Source organism: Equus przewalskii, chromosome 11, assembly GCF_037783145.1.
Source record: "Equus przewalskii isolate Varuska chromosome 11, EquPr2, whole genome shotgun sequence".
NCBI classification, from domain to species: Eukaryota; Metazoa; Chordata; class Mammalia; order Perissodactyla; family Equidae; genus Equus; species Equus przewalskii.
Genome location: NC_091841.1, coordinates 12,090,338 through 12,106,678, shown reverse-complemented (window position 1 = coordinate 12,106,678; position 16,341 = coordinate 12,090,338). Strand labels below are relative to the sequence as shown.

The window sequence follows — 16,341 nt, the reverse complement described above, 5'->3', positions numbered from 1 at the left end:
GTTGACAATTCAGAGAAGAGTTTTTTGTGTTTATCCTTAATAGGCCTTAGGGCTCCTTTAAGATAAGAGCTGACAAGAATTTTAAAACACATTTGCTTTAACTGAGAAAAGGACAAGTTCCCCGGTTGAAAAGAGAAGCAGGGGGCTTCCAGTTTGTGTGTGTGTACATGCGTGCACACACAGTTTCTTATTGTGAAAAGAATAGGTAAAGCATTTTATGTTATCGAGGCCTGTAAAAGTAACTACTCAGAAGAAATGGTCCACTTTTCAGATTGTCTTCAAATAATAGGTATTCTTCCCTTCAGTTTCCACTGTCTGCAACGGCCCCAATGGTGTGGCTCCCGTACTCTTCCATTGATCAGCTGCTCCACGCTCTTGGAGAGAACAGTGCCAACAGTCACAACATTGCAGTGAGTGAACCCTCTCATGAGGCGTCCTATAAGCCCCTGCACTGGTAGTTCCACCTGAAAACTTGCTCTTCATTTCTTAAGAGGATTAAGGGGAGGACAGAAGCCATTTATTGCCCTTAACATGCTGCCTGAATGCCTTTAGAAAATGATTAGTTAAATCAGTTGTAGCCTCTGTGGTTCTGGGAAGAAAGCTGATAATGCTTTTATTAAAAATACTGATGTGGGGGTGGCCCCGTGGCCTAATGGTTAAGCTTGGCACACTCCACTTCAGCAGCCCAGGTTTGGTTCCTGGGTGCAGACCTACACCGTTCATCCGTGGCCATGCTGTAGTGGCAACCCACATACAAAATAGAGAAAGATTGGCATAGATGTTAGCTCAGGGCGAATCTTCCTCAGCAAAAAAAAGTGGTGTGATTTGCATATTTAGAAAATTCATTAGGAAAACAGGATTGGAATATTGTGCATAACAGAGAAGTCCAGGTTTATCAGTTGAATCACACAGTAGACAGACTGCTATACTGAACGGTGATTAAATGAAGCAGCGTGGCTAACGTCCTTATTAGAAGGAATATGGTTGGTGAAGTCAAAGTGATTAATAACTTCAATCTTTTTCAGTCCTTGACCTGTTCTGTAAGGATTCTCTTCTTTTCTCCTACAGCTGTCCCAGAAAATACTTGACAAACTGGATGACTACCAGCAAAAAGTTGATAAGGCAACACGAGATTTATTATATCGTCGGAACCTGTGATCCAGACGGTTGCCTAGCCTTTGTAACCGCGTGGTGCCTCTTGGGGCTTAGGACTTTACCCTGCAGGAACCCTGTCCTCCGGGCCGATTTTGATACCTGTGAGCGATGTGTATAACATTCAAGTCTGCATTCTGCACGAGAGAGGAGGGCGACAGGCCACAGGACCTGTGCTTGCTGGCGGTGCTAACCCACAATTTCTGATTTTCAACCTTGGTCTCAAACAGCTGCTTTTGTATATGATTCACAAGCTTTTTTAGAGTTTATATTTTTTTAAACTACCGAAGACATTCTTTATCTGCAAATTAAAACCCACCTTCACTGTCCAAAATAGCTGATGGTCGTTGGCTTGTTGTAGCTGACCACCAAAAGCAGTTACTGCAAGTCCTTTCATTCTGTCCTGTCACTTTTTGTATTACAATGGAATTATTTTGTTCCAGAACTGACATGTATTTTCTGTATTGCAAACAGAGGCTAATGATTTTGTGTACTCTTTTCATTATTTATTGTGGAGTTTTTGTATGGCCTTCAATAAAGTATTAAGTAATTTGCTTAGATTAAGCCTAAAATGATGACCAGCTGTCAAAGAAGGTATTTTATTTTGAATCTGATTCTGAGGCTAAAGTTGAGTAAACTCTTAGCTAAGAAAATATTGGAAATCCATCAGCTACAAAAGTAACAGATTTTCAAAGTAAATTCCGTTAACTTTATGATTTATGATAATCAAGCTGGACTTGATCCTACAGTTAGTCTAATAATGTATGGGACCAAAATATAAACTTTCCTGATCAGATTCAGAGCATTGATTCCGCACAAATTTGGGGGAAGGTGAAAAATAAAATCTTGGATTTTATTCTGTATATTAAAATTTATCTTTGAAGGAAACAATCTGTATATTACTTGCTTGTATGCTCTTTGACCTTTCTTGAGTTTTTCATAAGCCTTTAATTTTTATACTATCAATACCATATTTACATTATATATTTTAAATATAACGATGTGAGTTTCCCTGTGGTACTGTTATTGGTAGATATTGAAGTATTGGTTCTTTTTTCATTTTAGCTCCACTGTAATTAATATGAGGTGTTTGCTGCAACTGGGGACGAGGAGAGTCCTTGTCATCCTAGCTCCATAAACCTGTGGCTTCCAACTGTAGTAAGAAATATATTTTGACCTATATATAACCAAAAGAAAGGTTTCACAAAATATGTATCCTCACTTACTATGTATGCTGATGTTTTCATGAGTGACTAATGGATCATAACCCACAGTCTGAAAAATATTAAACTGTGCTGTAGCCATTTCTGAAGGACAAGTAGCTTGAGACTGGCTCTGCTCCAGAAACCTGTCCATTGGTGTTGCTGATCAAAGCAGTGGTTTCCATGGTGGCAGTTCCCAAGACCCTGCCCAGCTTTTCCTGTCCCCACTATTTTGGTTCGAGGCCCAGAGCCCACGCTGGAGCCAGCTCAGCTCTTCTGCCCTTTTTCTTCCCCCTTCCTCACTTTGATTCCCAGCCAGAGCAGAAGGTGCCCGCATTATTTCACTTCACTCTTCTCACCACTGTGGGTCTGTGTTTTTGTTTTCTAGACCATGTGATGTTTTAATAGTCCACAATAGCATCATTATTTCTTGCTTTTTCCAGCTCTGGCAATTTTCTGATTACAAAATGTGACCAAAACGACTCCCTCCTCTTTTAGTATTTAACTACCATTAAATAAGGGTGTGACTCTTAGAGGAAAACATAATTTCATAGTTCTTAAATAATTTAACAAAATGTAACTGATGAGGTCCTTACAATAAAAATTGGCATCATTTTTGGGGCTGGCCCCGTGGCATAGTGGTTAGGTTCAGTGCACTCCACTTTGGCAGCCCACGTTCGTGGTTTAGGATCCCTGGCATGGACCTACACTATTTGTCAGCCGTGGTGTGGTGGCAGCCCACATATAGAGTGGAGGAAGATTGGCACAGATGTTACCTCAGGGCTCATCTTCCTCAGTAAAACAAAAAACAATCAAAAAGAAAATTGGTATAATTTCTGTTAATAATAGAATTTATGACACCCTGAGTCTTATAGTGCCCATCCCTACTAAGTGCATCACTGATTTTTGTGACCTTCCAAGGAAGCTAATTTGCTCTGCAAAGCCATCTTGGCGCTGTCTAGTCACCTCTGCCAGCCCTCCTCAGGAAAACTCAAGAGCCCGAAGGGTCAGCTCTCACCATTTCACTACTGGCTCCTCTCCCCATTCTGATTCCCTCCCAAAGTTCAGGCCTGTGTTGTTTCCTAAAACTTCACTGATCACTCAGGGGTAGAGAAAAAAAAGCTTAAAAACTGGATACAAGGGGCTGGCCCGCTGGCGCGGCAGTTAAGTTCACACGTTCCACTTCTCTGTGGCCCAGGGTTCACCGATGCGGACATGGCATCACTTGGCACACCATGCTGTGGTAGGCATCCCACATATAAAGTAGAGGTGGATGAGCACAGATGTTAGCTCACGGCCAGGCTTCCTCATCAAAAAGAGGAGGATTGGCAGCAGTTAGCTCAGGGCTAATCTTCCTCAAAAAACAAAAGACTGGATACAAGATAATGGAAGTTTGTAGAAACCAGAGACTGCCCATCCCCACAGATTCTACTGTTGGCCGCCTCTTAGTTCCTGCCTGCTCTCATGTGGCTGATACCAACATTCTTCTCACTAAGAGGAATGTAAATTTAAGTGGGATTTATATTTAATTAGCCAACAAATGAAAAGTCTTATCAGTGAACACATTCTAAGTAATAGAATTAATCTAATTTACCTCAACCTGGTACTACATTTTTTCTACTAGAATACGGTATGTATTATAGAAACTTCTAATTTCCTTTAATTTTCATAGTTCTTTCCAATTTTGTACCTAAAAACAAAGACAGTCCTATATTATTGTTTTTTCTCATATTGAGAGAGTCCTTAATGTAATAAGTAACTCATTAACCCCAAGCCATAAGAATATACCTTTCTGTGTCTTCACAAAACTCTATCATCAAAAGGCCAGTTTATTGTTCAAATGACCTATTCCAGTCCCTATGGACTAAAAGTAGATATTCCAATAAATGAGGCTTCATGGTTTAAATGAACTTCCCTAAAACACACAAGGTCAAATAATGTGGTATGATAAAATATCTGGTCCTCATCCCTGCTTTCTGGCACACAGCTTCAAAAACCCTTGTAATTTCCTGAGTGATGGAAGTCTTTGTTATGCTAATAAGGAGACTCTGGGTGGGGCCCTTAGATAGCTTCAGAGTGGAGCCGGTCACCAGGAAGACCAATGCTGGGGTGGTGATTATATGGTTGGAACCTTGGGCCAGCCCAACCTCCTGGGAGGACAGTGGGGGACAGGCGAGGGGGGCTGGAGACTGAATTCAATCACAGTCATGTGGACAACAATTTAATCCACCAATCCTATGTAGTGAAGTCCCAGCAAGGACTGGACACCAAGGCTGCATAGAGCTTCCTGGCTGGAGAACACAGAGGTGTGCTGGCAGGGTGACATGCCGTGACTCCACAGGGAGGCAGCACGGGAACTCTGTGCTTCCTCCCAGAACTCGCCCACCCTGTGCATATCCTTTATAACAAAACTGTAGTAGTGAACGGAGTGGCGCTTTCCTGAGTTCTGTGAATGGTTCTAGAGAACTCTCCAACTTGAGGCCGTGGGAACCCTCGATTATATAGCCAGTCAGAAGTGTGGGTGGGCTGAGGACCTCACTTGGACTGGCTTCTGAAGTAAGAGCAGTTGTCAATGCAAATAATCAATAACCAATCCATCAGTAAGAAAGATATTTACTTAATGAGCTAACGTGAGGACTGGCCCGGAAGGTCTCCCTTCCCCGGGGAAGAAAGCCCTCTGGGGAAGCATGGTTTATAGTGTGGTTATATACCGTTTCAGAACAAAGAACACACATCAAGCATGTCAGGAATACAATTTTTTTTCCAAAGTCACAAGTTGTTTTGCCGCAGTTTAGCACATACACAGCAGGTCAACCTGAGACCTTGGTTCTCTGGGAAGAAAAGCTTATCTTCAAAGAAGTGCTGGTATGGGCATCAGAGAAAGGGAGCCATTCATCCCTCTTTCAAGAGTGCCTTCTTTGCTTTGGGAAAAGGTTTGAAGCAGATGTAAGATGCGTGTTTGGTGGACCATAAGTCTGGCTGCTCTGGGAAAAACAACTTTTAGGCTGAATCAGATTTAAACCAGAATGGCTTCCCTGTGAAACTCAATACATGAAAACTTCTTTTCATCACCGTCCTGTAGGGGACTAAGCCCTTTAAACCGACAGTCTGATGCCAGCTCCCAGGGATTATCGTCAGAATTGAATTGATCAAAGAACGCCCAGCTGAGGGTAAGACAATAAATAAGTGACAAAATTTAGATAAACCAACACACACGCAAACATAAAACTTCATTCCACCCTACGGAAGCTGACACTTGAGTGGACAGTCCACCCCTGCAGGTGCTTAAAGTCCCAAAAGCCAGAGCTTTAAAAGGGATTCAGGAAGGTCAGCTTTTGAAATTAACTTCAACTCCGGAGTAAAGACATCACGCACCACATATGATTATGACTGAATATATTTGAAAATACGTGTTTATTCAAATGATTGTTCTCGGGTTTTCCTTATCAAACATCAGCCCTGATCATTTTGTTTTACTGAAATAACATTATCACCACAACCAAAAAACCTCAGTAATTCCAGAGACGCTCAAGTCCCTAGCAATCAAGGATCAGGCCTGATTTTTCTTTGCAGAGAGTGACTCTGACCATGTTTACCCACTCTGAGTCTAGACATAGGCAAACTCTTCTATAAAAAGCCAGATAATAAATAGTTTAGTCTTTGTAGTCTACATATGGTCTCTGCCACATATTCTTTGTTTTATTGTTTCTACAACCCTTTAAAAGGTGGGCCTAATTTAGCCATAAGTTGCCCACTCCAGGTCCAGATCCCTAAAACCTTCTCTGAGGCCAACAACAGCAAAACGTGTCTCCCTCTAAAGCCAGTGGCTCTCAACCCTGGCTAAGCATTAAAATAACCCAAAGAACTTCTTTTTTTAAAAAGTCATTTTATTGAGGTTGTAATGGTCTATAACATTGTGTAATTTCAGGTATGTATTATTTATCAGTTTCTGTGTAGATTGCATCGTGCTCACCACCAGTAGTTTAATTTTTATCCATTGACATATATATGTGCCCCTTTACCCCTTTTGCCCATCCCCATCCCCCTTCCCCTTTGGTAACCACTAATCTGTTCTCTTTTCCTTGTGTGCGTTTGTCTTCCACATATCAGCGAAATCAGGTGGTGTTTGTCTTTCTCTGTCTGGCTGATTTCACTTATCATCATACCCTCAAGGTCCATCCATGTTGTTGCAAATAGGACAATTTTGTCTTTTTTATGGCTGAGTAGTATTCCGTTGTATATGTATGCCACATCTTCTCTATCCAATCATCAATCAATGGGCACTTGGGTTGCTTCCACGTCCGGGCTATTGTGAATAGTGCTGCAATGAACATAGGGGTGCTTGAGGCTCTGAATTGTTTATTTCAAGTTCTGTGGATAAATACCCAGTAGTGGGATGGCTGGGTCATATGGTATTTCTATTTTTAATTTTTTGAAAAATCTCCATACTGTTTTCCATAGCGGCTGCACCAGTTTACACTGCCACCAGCAGGGTATGAGGGTTCCCTTCTCTCCACATCCTCCCCGACGTTTGTTATTTTTTGTCTCAGTAATTATAGCCATTCTGACCAGTGGAAGGTGATATCTCATTGTAGTATTTGGTTTTGGTTTTGGTGAGGAAGATTGGCCCTGAGCTAACATCTGTTGCCAACCTTCCTCTTTTTTTCTCTCTCTCTCCCAAGTCCCAGTACGTAGTTGTATATCCCAGTTGTAAGTCTTTCTAGTTCTTCTATGTGGGATGCCACCACAGCACAGCTTGGTGAGTGGTATGTAGGTCTGCGCCCAGGATCTGAACCAGTGAACCCTAAGCTGCTGAAGTGGAGCACACGGAATTAACCGCTATACTACTGGGCTGGCCCCTTATGGTAGTTTTGATCTTCATTTCCCTAACAATTAGTGATGTTGAACATCTTTTCATGTACCTGTTGGCCATCTGTATATCTTCTTTGGGAAAATGTCTGTTCATATCCTCTGCCTGTTTTTTGATCAGGTTGTTTGTGTTTTTGTTGTTGAGTTATATAAGAGCTTTTTTTTTTTTTTTCCAGTTTTTCTCCCCAAATCTGCCCGGTATGTAGTTGCATATTTTAGTTGTGGGTCCTTCTTGTTGTGGTATGTGTGATGTCGCCTCAGTGTGGCCTGATAAGCCATGCCATGTCCGCGCCCAGGATTCGAACCAGTGAAATCCTGGGCGCGGACATGGCACTGCTCATCAAACCACACTGAGGCAGCGTCCCACATGCCACAACTAGAAGGACCCACAATGAAGAATATACAACTATGTACCGGGGGGCTTTGGGGAGAAAAAGGAAAAAAATAAAATCTTTAAAAAAAAAATTGATATGGGCCTTGCACTCTCACTCCCAGTCCAACTGATTGAGATTCTTATATTGCCTTTTTTTTTTTTCAAGCTATAGTGCTTGCTTACAAGTCTCTTTTTTTTGCTGAGGAAGATTCACCCTGAGCTAACATCTGTTGCCTATCTTCCTCTTTTTCTGCTTAAGGAAGATTCACCCTGAACTGACACCTGTGCCAATCTTCCTCTATTTTGTATGTGGATTACCACCACAGCATGGCTGATGAGCATTGTAGGTCCATGCCTGGGACTGACAAAGCCAGGCCACCGATGTAGAGTGTGCCAGACTTAAGCACTATGACAAGGGGCCGGGCCCTCTTATATTGCTTTAATGCTCTCCAGATGGTTCTATGAACAGGCAGGGTTGAGAACTCTGGATATAAACATAACAGTCACCTCTAGAAATTTAAGTTTCTCCAAAAGCAAACAGCTTTTCACATTTCCATGCATCGTGGTTTAGCTCATAATCTCAACTTGGTTCCAGCCAGTTTTATAATAGGATCTGGACTTTTGTGTAAGCAACAGGCTCGTTAATAGTAATAATAGCTACCATGTAATGATTGCTTATATTGTTCCTGGTGCAAGGCAAAGAGCTTAAAACTATGATCTCATTTAAACTTCACAACAACCCTATGAACACTGTTACTAACACATTTTACAATTGCAGAAACAAGTTTAGGGATGCTAAGAAACTTGGCCAGTCACATCTGGAAGGTGCTGCAGCTGGGTTTTGAATCCAGACGTTTGACGCACAGCAGTATCCCATGCACAACTACCATACTGCAATGCCTTTCCCTTCAAGAAATAAATCAGGGGCCGGCCCCATGGCCGAGTGGTTAAGTTTGCACGTTCCACTTTGGCGGCCCAGGGTTTTGCTGGTTCTGATCCTGGGTGCGGACATGGCACTGCTCATCAGGCCATGCTGAGGCAGCGTCCCACATAGCACAACCAGAGGCACTCACAACTAGAATATACAACTATGTACTGGGGGACTTTGGGGAGAAGAAGAAGAAGAAAAAAAGAAAAGATTGGTAACAGTTGTTAGGTCAGGTGTCAATCTTTATTTTTATTTATTTATTTATTTATTTATTTATGAAGATCAGCCATGAGCTAACATCTGCTGCCAATCCTCCTTTTTGCTGAGGAAGACTGGCCCTGAGCTAACATGCGTGGCCATCTTCCTCTACTTTTTATGTGGGACACCTACCACAGCAAGCTTTGCCAAGCAGTGCCATTTCTGCACCCAGCATCTGAATCGGCGAACCCCAGGCTGCTGAAGTAGAATGTGTGCACTTAACCACTGTGCCACCAGCCCAGCCCCTCAGGTGCTAATCCTTTTTTTTTAAAGATTTTATTTTTCCTTATTCTCCCCAAAGCCCCCCAGTACATAGTTGTATATTCTTAGTTGTGCATCCTTCTAGTTGCGGCATATGGGATACCGCCTCAGCATGGCCTGAAGAGCGGTGCCATGTCCGTGCCCAGGATTTGAACCAGCAAAACCCTGGGCAACTGAAGGGGAGTGCGCGAACTTAACCCTCAGCCACGGGGCTGGCCCCTCAAGTGCCAATCTTTAAAAAAAAGAAAGAAATCAGAAAATTGCTAATGGCTTCAAAATAGCAAATTCCCCTCTCCTCCTAGTTGTTAATTTTTTAGAAATCTTGGAAGTCTAATCTCAGGACACCCTAATCCAGACGTTCCTCCCATAGGCGAGAAAAGGAAAGAACTCTTGCTACTTATTTCAAGTTTGTATATATTCATTCAAAAACTCTGAGTGTGATACTGAACCTCTTATTCTCAAGTTCTCGTGCCCAGTGTGCAGTAAACCAATCACTGAGCCATCGGTGCTGGGAGATGTAGAAAGGCTTTATTCAAACTGGCCAAAATGAGAAGGCAGGAGGATGAGCTCTCTCAAATCTGCCTTAACAAGAGAAGAAAGCAGAGGGGTGCTTACAGAGTGAAGGGGCTTGGCAGGATGAGTTTCAGAGAAACAAAGGGGTAATCTTTCACTCCGGAGAAGCTCTTGGGCAACCTGACTTCTGGGCATCAACGGCAGCTGGGGGCTGGTCATCCAGTGATTGCAACCTCTCTGAAGACATTCTCTTTCTGCAAAACAAGCTCACAAATTCTTGAGACCCCTGAGTCACCCCTGAGGTTGAATAAGAAAACAGCAAATTGACAAGATTCATCCACGTCTGTGTTGGGAACAGGGTCGAAGGGCAATGATGTTCTTATTGAATATCTACAGTAGCCCTCAGGTACCCAGTTTCAAGTGCTTATGTTTCAGAAAGTGTATTTCATACATAGGGAAGAAAACAGACAAGTCACTGCTGATGAGGATCAAGGCTGCCCCAGGGAGAGAAGCCCAAGGCATCCTGGCCTGCATACCAATCTATATCATCCTCTGGGAAGCATAGGATGTGACCTGATCCGACCTGATTCCTATCCAAAGTTATTGGACCACCCAATCACCAGACCCTACCTGCACTGATACCATTTTAATGACTTTTTCACGTGATCTTTCCTTTGTCTTCTAAAGAAATAACTCACATACCTATGCCTTATAAATTTAGTCCTACCCTCAACCCATTGCAGCTCTTCACTGCCCGTGGGTCCTGTCCCCATGCTATTCTCTGAATAAAAGAGCACTACTGCCACACCTTGAGAGTCCAAGAAATCTTTTGACTCCTTGGCTCGCTGAGCCTGCATCAACTGCTTTCATGGCTTTTTCATCCAACAGCCAATTTGAAGGTTCATCTATAAATCAGGGATAATATCTACCTTATAAGGTTCTAAGAATCAAATGCAGTTCTGCATGTAAAGTGTTTAGACAGTGCCTGATACAGTAAGTGCTCAATAAATGTGTGATATTATCAGTATGCCCTAGTAAGAACTGTGTTAGCCACTGTGGATATAAAAATAACATCACTGAATTTCTTCCTCCTCTTTTTTTTAAATTGAAGCTGACATACAATATTATATTACTTTCAGGTGTACAATATAGTGATTTGACATTTACTTATATTATAAAATGATCACCCTGATAAGACTAACAACCACCTGTCATCATACAGTTATTACAATTCTGTTGACTCCACTGGGTTTCTTCTCAAGCTCAACTTAGAAGGCGGAGATGGCTATCAACAGTAAGATGTCAAGTGCTGGGGAGGGGCTGGCATTCAGACACTAGGTTCAAAGAGGTAATGCCTGCACTAGGTCTTAAGGAATGAAAAAAATTTCGCCATGTGATGCAGTACTAATGCCAACTAGCGTGAAGAATTCAAGGTCAGAGCCATGATGCTCCAAGTGGCTGGCTCCAGAGTGGGAAAAAGGAGAGCCCGGGAGGGAGATTGCCAAAGGAAGATAAATCTAAGAAAGCCGGCTGAGAATACCAGAGGGCCAGACTGGGAAAGCTCCCGTATCCCGTCGCAACAATTTAGGCTTTTCCCTCATGTGCAGTATAGTATAGTGATTTTTTTCCAGCTGATAAGCAACATAATGAGACATCCTCTTTGTGCTGTAAGAAAAAATTTGCAAACGCATAAAAGACCCACTATTCTAGTTAATGTTCAGGGCTATATCCAAAGTAAGCCACAATAACCAGGGCGAACCTTGGGGAAGAGTCGGGAAAGCAGCACAACTGCCTAGAAGACAAACAACAACGAACAGCTAGCCAAGAACAGGGACAAGATGGAGGACAAGGAGGTAAAGAAAAGACTCTGCAAGAAACTCATGGGGAGGAGCGCGACGTACTGGGGCAGTCATTCAAACCCAGGCCCTTCCGCCCTATTGGCTTGAACCTCACTCTTTTTCCTATTCCATTGGCTACTGGCTCCTTCAATGGGTCAAAACAGCCAATCATCTAGCGCCGTGGGTAAAGCCCGCCCTTCTTTTGCGGGGGGAGGAGACAGAAGGGCGTGAGGGGCTCAAGGCGCTTGCGCGGAGGCGCGCTCGGCCGGTTAAAAGCGGATCGTCGCTGGAGGCGGTGTTGCGGTGCATGAATATTGATTACGCAGCGCCGTGCCGAGCGCCCGCCCCTCTCGGCTGCCCGACGCTCGCGGCTCGCGCTCGGGCTCGCGATGGGGAAGAAGTCCCGGGCGGTACCCGGCCGCAGGCCCATCCTGCAGCTCTCTCCGCCGGGGCCCCGGAGCAGCACGCCGGGCCGCGACCCGGAGCCGGAACCCGACGCCGAGCCGGACTCGACGGCGGCGGCGTCCACCCAACCAGTCCCGGCGGCAGCGCCGCCGAGCACGACGAGCGCGGTGACTACTGCCGCCGCGGCTCCGGACGACTCGCCTTCAGAAGGTGAGGGTGCGCGAGAGGCCGCGGGCCTCAGCGAGGAGGCCGAAACTCGAGCTCGGGGCTTGCGGCCTAGGCCTGTCGGGCAGGGCCCTGGGAGGAAGAGGAACCGGGGCGGGCGGCGTCCGCATCCGAGGCCTGCTGCGTGGAGGGGGCCCGCGGGAGGACGGCCGTGGCCCCCGACGCGGCGGAAGGCGCCGCGGGGCCGGGTGCGCCGCCCAGAGCGACCCAGAGGCGCCGCCATCTCTGCCGCTGGGGCTGCCCGGGCGCCCGGGTCGTCTCCGTGTCGGCGCGCGCGTTCGCGTAACTTAGGGGGTCCAGGCGAGAGTCTGGGTCTCCGCGTCCGAGGCTGGGTGACAGTGGACCCTGGGTTTTTCTGCACGTCATCTGCTCTTCTTTTTGGTTGCAATTGGGAGGGACCCTTTAGAAGCGAGCAGACTCTTAGTATGCCAGCCAAAGCGTAAGGCACTCCAAATGGGCGGGTGTCCCCAACGAGTCCTGGAGCCGTGGGGCTCGTGGGTTCCCAAGCCCGTGTGTGTTTCTCCCCGGAATGGTGCTTGGATCAAGAGTAACTGTTCCATGCTGCGGCAGGGGCCTGCGCTGGGGAGGCTGCGACCATTCCAGGTCTTAACAGAATCATCCTGGGTAGCTCATGCGGAAACACAGTGGTAGCCGTGCCTGTTGTAAAGGCCCGATGGTAGCCTGGAGAAGATTTCTTGTGTGTGTGTTTGTGTGTGTGTGTTTTAACTTTGAATCATTTCAGATGTAATTTCTAGACGCACTGTTCAGCTTCTTAAAGTCAGTAGGCAAATGGAAGATTCTGACTGTGCTTATCATCTCCCAATTATTTGGGTCAGGGATGGGTTATCCACGCTATTTTTCAGTAGGTGGAATCTAAATGTGAAAGGGCAAATCGAGGATTGTTTTTATCACCTGTAGTGTTTTCCCGGGCCCATGGTCTGACTGTAGTGTTCTTTTGTTCGTTTGTTAAATCCAGATGAACAGGAAGTGGTGGTGGAGATTCCCAGAGTTGTTCAGAATCCTCCAAAACCAGTCATGACCGCCAGACCCACAGCCGTGAAAGCAACAGGTATAGTTTTTTTGTTTTGGTTTGGTTTTTTTGATGCTTTTCTACAATATTTAGGTTTGTATATAGAGTGGCGAATGTGTCAGTGTTGCTAATTTATATTTCTCCCAGAAAATGGAAACTTAAAATCTTTCTGTTTGGGAGGGCTTGTTGGTGCACACTTTAACCAGTAAAATCTGTGGTTGCTTTTTCTTTCTACCCAAAATACTTTGTACTCTTTTTTTTCTCCTAGTGCTATTTTGTAACTCCTTTCCTGGCTCCCCCACGAGCTTGGCATTCTTCAGGAACGCCAGAGATGTCTTTTCATTCTATTTCTTTTCTAACACACTGCTTTGGTTATTACCTGGCAAATGTTTTGGAGGTAAAAATTACTCTTATTAAATCTTAAGCACAGAGGAATATTTTCGGTAGTGGTTTCATAGACAAATCTGGGTTCAAATCACCACTCTAGCGTTCATTCTGAGACTTCAGGGCCTCATGCGTCTGTAAAAGGGATTTTGCAGCCCAAAGGTATTTTGAAGATTAAATTGAACAATGTATATACATTTCTGACACAGCAAGTGCCAAGAATGTTAGTTTTCGCTACTCTTTAGATGTTGAAAGATTAAAATATGTTTTGATGCTAACTGTTCTTTAGTTGGTAACAATGTTATTCTTTTTAGTTTGGGCTACTTTTTGTGCTACATGACACCTGAAATAATAGATGCTTGCCCCCCCCCCATTTGCCTTTTGCCACTTAAAAAAAACAAAAACAAAGCCAATGCAGGTTAGAAAAGCTAAAACTTAGTTGAGAGAGAAATTTTAGAATTAGAAAATACCATTTTGTGTTTGTAAACTGCATATATTATTTCATTTGAGTCTTCTAAGAATCGTGTAAGGTGGATAGAATTTAAATGTTCCTAGGAAAAATCCTTTTTTTTTTGGAGGAAGATTAACCCTGAGCTAACACCCCCCGCCAATCCTCCTCTTTTTTGCTGAGGAAGATTAGCCCTCAGCTAACATCCACACCCATCTTCCTCTACTTTATATGTGGGACGCCTGCCACAGCATGGCTTGCCAACCAGTGCATAGATCCACACCCAGGATCCGAACCAGCAAACCCCGGGCCACCAAAGTGGAACGTGCAAACTTAACCACTGCGCCACCGGGCTGACCCAGGAGAAATCCTCAATTGCTATGTCAGTCAGTGCTTCAGGCCTTTATGTGCCTTGTGAACAGAAATGTTTTCATTCCCTTCAATTTGCTCCTGTAACATAACAATGTATCAGCTTTATTATTTCTTACCTACCAGTCGGTATAATACATACGAAGGTTTGTGAAAGAAAAACCGAAAGGAAACAGTTTTCCATTATTTGCATTGCTTTTTGTAACCATTAGAGTAGATATTCAGCACTTGACTTTTTTTTAAGATGATTTTAGTTAAAGGATTTTATCTTTATGTTTCTAGAAACATGCCAGATTTCTTTCCACAAAAAAGGAGTAAAAGTCTTAAGTTGTTAAGGTATGCTTTTATAATATGGTGGAACAAGCGTATCTAATACTTCTTTGGTGAAAAATATTATGGTGTATGCATGTCAAATTATTTAAAGAAAAATTTAGAATAAGCTTTATGAAATTAGATCAATAGACTACTATGATAGTTAACAGTATTTAAGCATCTTCTAGAAAAGGGTTCTTAGGGTTCCACAGATGAGTGTCAGAGGTCTCTGAATCCCCTGAAATTGCACACTAAGCTATGTTTTCCTGGGAGAGGGTCCATAGCTTTTATCATATTGATAATAGTTTCTATGACCAGCTAATCAAGAGGATTAAAAAACACTGTTCAGATAATGTTGCAAGGAAATGGTAGTAGACGTTGAAGACACAGTTACTGTTTGAAGCTTAGTAGGAGAGTAAGGTGCACACCTAAGAAATAATTTACTGCCTAATGTAGTTAGTTGATTTACAGCTTGTGTGGCACCATCCATTAAAGTTAAGCAAAGTCAGATTTTTTTTTTTTTTTTGAGGAAGATTAGCCCTGAGCTAACTACTGCCAATCTTCCTCTTTTTTTTCCTGAGGAAGGCTGGCCCTTGAGCTAACATCTGTGCCCATCTTCCTCTACTTTATATGTGGGACGCCTACCACAGCATGGCTTTTCCCAAGTGGTGCCATGTCCGCACCCGGCATCCAAACCGGCGAATGCCGGGCTGCCAAAGCGGAACGTGCGAACTTAACTGCTCCGCCACCACAAATTGAGATTTGAGGAGTCTGCATTCCTCTCAAAAAGGACCACTAAGGACAGACTGTGGCCCTGAAGAATGGCCTTGATTCCTCTGGTTTCAAGTAGCAACATCTCAGTAGTAGTCTAGGGTATGGTCCTTTGAGGCTTTCGTTTATTTTACTAAGATTAAGCAATTTTACATAATATTGTGAATATTTATTTTCAGTCTTAGTCTAAATTTGTGCCTGTTCCTTATCGACATGGGGACTAAGTTTTCACAGGTGTAGTTGGAACTTAAGTGCATTTCATGACTTGCTTTTATTCCTTTTACATTACTTTTTTCCTCCTTAGCATTGTTTCCTGTAATCCTATAATGGTCTGATTAATCATAAAATAATACTACATCAGATACCGTGCTGTAATTTGCTTTCTCTCTTCCTTATTTCAGAGCATTTGGGTTGTTCACAGTTTTCACTTATTTAAATAAGGCTGCTAGAAGCTTTGTACACAAAAGTTTTTTTTGCATTATTCTTGGGGTTATATTCCTAAAGATGGGTTTACATCGCTAAGAGAAACTTGAAGAGTTTTGTAGCTCTTGATGCATGTGGCCAGATTATTCTTAAGAAATGCTGAATCAGGGACCAGCCCTGTGGCATAGTGGTTAAGTTCACACACTCTGCTTTGGCGGCCCGGGGTTCACAGACTCCGATCCCGGGTGAAGACCTAGCACTGCTTGTCAAGTCACGCTGTGGTGACGTCCCACATGAAATAGAGGAAGATTGGCACAGATGTTACCTCAGTGACAATTTTCCTCAAGCAAAAAGGAAGATTGACAGCAGATGTTAGCTCAGGGCCAATCTTCCTGACACACACACACAAAGAAATACTGAATCAATTTATAGTGTCTCTGACAATATTAAGTATGCCTGTTTCCCCACAATACTGGGTTTAATCATTTTCATTTACTTTGCTATTTAATCGTCATTATGTCATTAGGAGCTTGGGAGACGCCTGGTGAGAGTATTGTGAAAAGCTCTGAGGTGGAAAAAA

At 43.6% G+C, this 16,341-nt stretch overlaps 2 protein-coding genes across 3 annotated transcripts in view; both read left to right on the top strand.

Annotated features, from left to right (window-relative positions):
- Positions 1-2,049, top strand: part of NUP160 (nucleoporin 160) — a 45,718-nt gene extending 43,669 nt beyond the window's left edge. For both annotated transcript variants that reach the window (XM_070563875.1, XM_070563876.1), the window contains 2 exons: positions 306-410; positions 1,069-2,049. In XM_070563875.1, coding sequence (XP_070419976.1) covers positions 306-410; positions 1,069-1,158 — 195 coding nt within the window. In that variant the 3' untranslated portion in view covers positions 1,159-2,049. The remainder of the gene's footprint in view (positions 1-305; positions 411-1,068) is intronic.
- A 9,561-nt stretch (positions 2,050-11,610) lies between these two features.
- FNBP4 (formin binding protein 4) overlaps positions 11,611-16,341 on the top strand; it is a 32,337-nt gene continuing 27,606 nt past the window's right edge. Inside the window, 2 exon segments of the mRNA XM_070563855.1 lie at positions 11,611-12,009; positions 13,001-13,093. Of these exon segments, the coding sequence (XP_070419956.1) occupies positions 11,784-12,009; positions 13,001-13,093 (319 nt within the window). The 5' untranslated portion in view covers positions 11,611-11,783.